This window comes from Coffea eugenioides, chromosome 6, assembly GCF_003713205.1.
Source record: "Coffea eugenioides isolate CCC68of chromosome 6, Ceug_1.0, whole genome shotgun sequence".
NCBI lineage: Eukaryota > Viridiplantae > Streptophyta > Magnoliopsida > Gentianales > Rubiaceae > Coffea > Coffea eugenioides.
The window spans coordinates 39,392,299-39,398,873 of record NC_040040.1 but is presented as its reverse complement, the minus strand read 5'-3'; the positions used below and the strand labels follow the sequence as shown (position 1 = coordinate 39,398,873).

The window sequence follows — 6,575 nt, the reverse complement described above, 5'->3', positions numbered from 1 at the left end:
TTCTTCATGGTCTTCAATATTCTATTCTTGCCAATCTGTTTTCTTGTCCATAAAAGTATGCAACTCACACAATTTCAATTGGAAATCTATCTAAGTAGACTTCGAATGGACCTGATAGATAAATATTTCCGTATTCAACACTCAATGTGAAAGAGCAAATTAACTAAAAATGTAAAACTGTAGCAAACTACAACTTAGTTAGTCAGACTCAACACTTACAAAATGTTAAACTATGTGAATATAGTATAACTCTAATGAGTAAATCTTTCCTATACAGTCAATATAAACCCACTTTATACTAACGGCTCACCATATTGCGCCACCTCGTTAATGAAGGTTCGCAATAACAGGTTGTCAATCTTCGTTAACAAGATGGTGCAATATGATGAGTGTTGTTATTGCCAAACTTCATTAACAAAGTGACACAATATTATGGGTCATCAATGAAAAGTGGATTTATATTGACGGTGTAGAAAAGATTTACTCTAAAATGAAGTGCAAGGAAATTTTTATCCTTTCACTTAAAATGTCAAAAGAGTGTCAACAAATAACAAGTACCACTAATATATTCCAATTCTATGCACGAGGCAATGTTATGCCACTTATGGTATTCCATTTAACTTTTCTATAAAACACGGAAGGTTAAAATGCCTATGCTCTTCATTTTATTATAACTTCATGTAGAGGTGTAGCTGTAAATTCAATGAAAAAATAAGAGATTTTCTCTGTAATTAATCACATAGTTAAAAGGTAAAAGGAAGTGTCATATATATATATATATATATATATATATATATATATATATATTCAACTCACACGTGAGTCCAGAAGTTGAGTATTAGCAGAATTGTAAAACATATCCTTAACCCCAATCTGCTTTCACCAATTTGTTGAATATCTTTTGCTTTTATTCTCTTCTTTTCCTCTTCTTCCTCGTGACTGTTTTGCTATCTGTCTCTGTTACAATTGACATTAGAATAAATAACAAAAATGGTCACTAAACCATTTAAAATAGGATGGTTTGATCATTGAACTTTTTTTGACCAAAAAGGTTTCTTTAACTCTTTAAAATGGGTATTTTGGATCATATTGTCTAATTTAGCTAGTAGACCAACTGAGAAAAAGTACATTAGCATGCTATTGTAGGTTTTTAGGGGCAAAAAAGTCTTAAATTGCAAGTCATTTCTAATTGATTTAGCAGTAAATGACTCCAAAGGCCCATTTTAAGAAGTTGAGCGACCATTTTGACAAAAAAAAAAAAAAAAAATGTTCAATGTTCAAACTGTATCATTTTAAATAGTTTAGTGACCATATTTGCCATTTACTCTTTGCACATTGAAAAAGTGAAGATCAAGCTTTTATGATATTAATTAACTGCAGGATCCTCAAGTTCCATTTTCTTTCATAATTTCCCCCAAACAAATGGACCGTGGTTTGCTCCACTATGAAAATGTGAAGTGTTAACTTCAGTTCATCAGTCCCGCTAAAGGTTTGACTAGAGGTCTTAAAATGGATGATTTGAACAAATCATAATTGAGTAATAAGTATGATTGAGTCAACCTATTTATGCCAATTTAATAAATAAGTTAAAATAAATCAACTCATGTACACCTATGTATGGATATATTCAATTACTCATTTATAACTCATAAACGTATTCGGTGCATAAGGAGAGAGAGGAAGCTGCATCTTTAGTTTAGTCGGAGTTTTGAGTTTGCCCAGTGAAGGGCATTTCAAGATTTTAGAGCAAAATTGCTCTGCTCTGGCAAAGTAATAATGCCAGGCATGGCAAAATGACTTTCATTTGCTCATTTATTTTTGAACAACTCAGACAATGTACTTGGCATAAGTTGAGGAAGACCATTCTTTTAAGAGAACTCTTTTTATAATTAGCATCAGCGGAGGAAGACCAGGCCCGACTCAATCTCCAGCCATCCACCTGATGGCCCAGTTTTCCTGCCAACTGCAGAGAGACTAGATCCGGCTGAGGAAGACCCTTAGTCTAAGTCTCAAGGTAATGGTCAACAAAAAAGAAATAGCAAAGCAGAAACTTTCAACAGACACCTGAGCACGTCTATCAGGATGGTGAAAATTATGACTAATTAAAGAGGGTTAGCCCTTGGTTTTCAGTTAGCTTAACAGAATTAGGAGAAAAGAAGAGGCAAGTATAGATGATTCCAGGTAGCACAACAAACAGTCATAGGCACGGAGCCTCTGCAAAAACACCAAGATGCTTAATGTTGAATTGATAGTAATACAACCCAGTGAACGAGCAATGCTCCCCTAAAAAGTGTAACCTCACGGCAAACCACCAGTAAGCCAAAAGATTTTGCTTGAATGGCAATGTTAGTCTTCTTTCCAATTGTGTCTACATTTCTTGCATGTGTAATATGTTGTCATCGGCTCATCAGCAGATCTGGTCTGCTGTTGACCAAAGGCTGCCTTAAGATGACCACAATTAGGACAAGGAGCTGGAGGAAAAGAAATAAAGAATCAGTACCAAGTTACATGTGTTATTCCAGTTGGAAGTTTTAGCAGTTTCTACACGTCAACCAGATAGCTCAAGCTTGCTTTGCCCAGATTAAATCTACACCAACCTAATAAAGCATTCAGGTAACATGATAGCACTTAGACATGATTCTGGATCTAAACATACTATCAAAAAGTAACTTTATCAAGAAGATTTCTAATTAAACCCGTACCTGCCCATGGAGGGCAGTGAGAAAGCAGAAATGCAAACTAGAGAGAACTTGATATTGGTTATGCAGGAAATTACTTAAGAAGCATGCAATAGATCCAAAACAATGCTTGAAGCTCTATGAAACTTCTTAATTCAAGCATGCACCAGTCAATCAAACAGAAGATGTATACAAGAGTACAGCAAATAACAAACCTTCAGTTTCTGGTAAATGTTCAAGCTCGTCGTCTTTGGAAATGATAGGATCTAGTTCTTTCTTAACTAACCGATGCTTTCTTTTTATTTTAACCTGCCACGTGCGTTGATAACTCAGCAATGACACAATGGACATAGTGAATAGCCAGTAAATAAGCCCTCAACAAGGATTTATAATGACTTACCTTACTATCCATGTGACATACATACGGGCATGTTGGACAAAAGAATCTGGCGGGGCGGTCCATATGCGGCAATTCATACTGCAATAACATCCCACAAGTCGGGCAAAATTCCATTGCAGTCACTTTTAGGATAATCCACTATTTATGCACGTCTCTACAAAACTAAAACAAGGGGAAAAAAATGTATCAGAGTAACATAATATTAGCACACAAACTTAATCTTCACTTGATTGTTTCATTTCACAATTTAAAATAAATAAGTAATACATATGCAAGATGCACAAAAATTGAACCACTAACACACAGTGGCCATAAAGAAAGGAAAACAGAGGTATCTAGATGATTAGAAAAGAAAACAAACTCTTTGATTTGACTCAAAATGATGAGCATTTCATTCCTTTCTGTTGTATACCTTTCCTCACACACACTCTCTCCTTTCTCTTCTTTCTTCTCCATAATCCCAGAAGAGTACATGCGCAACTGAATGAATATTTTAAGATACTAAAGAACCTCGCTTGCTGATTCATGAAGTCAGTCCTACATCTTGATGGAGATGTCATGACTTCGATTGTTCTACATAGTACTGCAAGACACTTATTCAACAAATTCAGGATTTGTTCCCATAAGATTTTACTATCCGAAGCAACAAGCTAATGGCATTCAATGGATCCAGTTAAGAAATGAGATATTTCACTATCTAAATCAACTAGTACCACCTAAAAACTTAAATATCTTAAAGAGTTCAGACCAAACTAAAACTCACAAACACACCAAGAGGGAACAACAAAGAAAGAAGAAAAGCCAATACTGCCATTGCAGATTCCCTTGTTCAGCCATCAAGAAGCACAAGCAAAGGAGAAAAAAACAAAAGGGCAACCTGTTTATGCCTTCGATTCTTCTACATGACTAAGACAACAAATTATGGATCATTCAAAAAAGTTGAAACCTAAATGTTTAAGAATCTTTAGAAAAAATGCAATCATGACTACGGAGAGTCGTATCAAGTCACACAAGAAAATACTGGTGGAAGAAACCTGCAAATGATAATAAATAAAGGGAAACATAACCTTTTGGTCCTTCCTTTGTTTCTCATTCCCCTTAAATTTACATAGCCAGGAAGTTGTGGAAGGATAAACCAAAAAGTACAAGTACCCTTAGGCTGAATTAGGTATTGATGGCTAAAGATGAACATGTAATTAAATTCAAAAGTAAGCCAACCCTAACAAAAAAAAATTAGAAAAAGCTAATTGAATTCAAATATGAAAAGGCAATTGCACAGAAAAAAGTTGCAACTAAAAGTATGCATAAACACATGCAGTTCAAGAGGGAAAAACCAAGAAAAGTAAACTAGAAAAGCAGAAGCTCCAAAGAGATTGATCTAGCATGCAGCTCAACTATTTCATTCATTATGTTTGAAGTGCAGCTAAACTATTTCACCCAACACTGGTGTCTCTTTTTCAAGAAAACCTATAGATCATTCGCAATTGAGTCCTGGTAATTGAAATTTGGCATGTCAATTACCAGTCAAAAAATAGACAATAAGAGTCCTTTATTTCTTAATAATTTGGAGAAGTAACAAAACAATGGCAGATATATTGCTTTTCCTTACCATTTACTCACACAAGGGAATTTTTCAGTCAGCACGACAAGCACTAAAGGCAGGCAAAGAATTAATTGAATCAAACTCTTGAAGTAACCAATCATTATGATCAATGAATAACTACTATGCATGTTCCGAGACAACTCCATTGAAATGGTTGGGAAAGCTTGCCATTGAAGACCTAGCTAGACCATTATGCAACTTAAATTATCCATCACAAAACTATTTAACCAATAAAAAGAAACTTCCGCACAGAATAATGAAAAATTTTCAGCTTTTCTTGGCTCCGTACAAGAGTGCTCAAGGCAGTTTTGTCTCGCAATGTAGGCCAACTTTGGTTAGTTAAAATCATACACTATATACTTGCAAACAATAGAAGAGGGAAAAGCATTCATACTAGGTTGCAAAGACTATAACAAGTGTAAAGCTTCAATTACCAAACTCAACATTGAATTACTCCAGTCAGCAAATTGAACAAGTATTCCTACAATAAAGGAAAGAATCACAAGCTCAAATTATATCTAAATATTGGATACCACAGAACAAAACAATAGGTTGCAAGGTGGCCCTCCAATTAATTGTAAAACTACCAATATGGAAAACATCTTATCCTTAGCAACTTCGAGCAGTCATACTAAAAGATTCAAGCATGAGTAATAGCCTAGACTCTCAAAAGTGAGAAGTGAAGATCTAGATCTGTGTGAAAAAACAAAATAGAGTCAAGTATACTGTTCAGTTCAAGCAAACAACATTTCCAAGCAACTTGCAAACGTCTTAACAGCTTCCCCTTTACTCCAATCCCAAAACGTAAATCCTAAAATTTAAATTCTCTAGACAAGAAATCCAACATTCATTATTCATATCGCTCAGAGATATCAATAACAACCATATACATTTAACAACAAATTTCTCAACAGAAAGGCAAAATCAAACTCTAAGGACACCAACGGAATGATATTTTACAGAAAAACTACTGAAGTTTCTTAAACTATCAATCAATTGATACAAAAACAATCGTGCAAGCTCAAACCCTTACCTCAATAAGAACTGTCAGAAAAGGGGAGCGGAGCAATGAATATTACCAGAATTCCTAGAGCTTCGTATAGTTATAAAAAAAGAAAACTAAAAACAAAAGAAGCATTTTTTAGAAAAAAAAAAAACCAAATTCCTCTGTGAAACTAGTGCCACAATTCTCAAGAATTATAGCAACGAAATTTTTAAAAAAAATCGATAGAATCCTAGACTGGAGCAACCAATTTTATCAGAATTTTTTCGAAAAAAATAAAAGATATTCAGGATAAAGCCCTAAATAAGAATCTCACCCATGGCACCTCGCTAGAGTTGGAGATGGTTGCCGTCAGAAATGATCATATTGTTGGTGATTTCTCAGTCTCTCCGATCTCCGTCGCTCACTCTCTGTATCTTTAGCCGCGAAGTCTCTGTTTGTTTATGTTAGAATGTGGGAGTAGTGAGCTCTATCGTAAAATGCAGGAGCCGCTCGTTTTAATGAAGGAAAATACCTTCAGTAAGTTAAAAGGGGAAGTTATTCCCACCAAGTAGGGCTGGGCGCGGGTCGGGTACCCGCCTCATTCACCATTTAGTTGACCCGACTCGCATCTTGTAGGTCAGCCATTTTTTGACTCTTACCCGCCCCGCATATCAGCGGGTACCCTATAATCGGGTACCCGCTGAGATAGGGTCGGGTCACCGGGTACCCGCCCAGCCCCATTTATTATTTAATTTTAAAAAAAATGATTTATATCAATTTAATTTTATATTTTATACATTCATCTAAGATTTAAGAAATGTTTTTTTTCTAAAAAAAGGTTTCCCACCAAGAAACAAGCATGTGAAGAAAATATAAGATAAAGGAAAAAAATTAAAAGAATTTGAAATC

At 35.0% G+C, this 6,575-nt stretch overlaps 1 protein-coding gene across 4 annotated transcripts; it reads right to left on the bottom strand.

Moving 5' to 3' along the window:
• Positions 1-2,051: 2,051 nt before the first annotated feature.
• Positions 2,052-6,123, bottom strand: LOC113775387 (DNA-directed RNA polymerase III subunit RPC10-like). 4 transcript variants are annotated; one of them, XM_027320238.1, is made up of 5 exons: positions 6,001-6,123; positions 5,116-5,162; positions 3,079-3,240; positions 2,894-2,987; positions 2,052-2,471 (listed from the first exon to the last, which is right to left on the bottom strand). In XM_027320238.1, the coding sequence occupies exons 3-5, from the start codon at positions 3,190-3,192 to the stop codon at positions 2,347-2,349; spliced, it is 333 nt and encodes a 110-aa protein (XP_027176039.1). In that variant the 5' UTR covers positions 3,193-3,240; positions 5,116-5,162; positions 6,001-6,123; the 3' UTR covers positions 2,052-2,346. The 4 variants fall into 4 exon arrangements, with proteins under 4 accessions (XP_027176039.1, XP_027176037.1, XP_027176038.1 ...); XM_027320236.1 differs by having other exon boundaries at positions 3,079-3,156; XM_027320237.1 differs by lacking the exon at positions 5,116-5,162.
• Positions 6,124-6,575: the final 452 nt, after the last annotated feature.

Excerpts from the sequence above, each read along its gene's own strand:
- LOC113775387 (XM_027320236.1), bottom strand. Across the intron at positions 2,988-3,078 it reads TATGTCACATGGATAGTAAG|GTTAAAATAAAAAGAAAGCA; the intron begins GTAAGTCATTAT and ends CGCACGTGGCAG. Across the intron at positions 2,472-2,893 it reads ACATTTACCAGAAACTGAAG|CTCCTTGTCCTAATTGTGGT; the intron begins GTTTGTTATTTG and ends CTTTTCCTCCAG.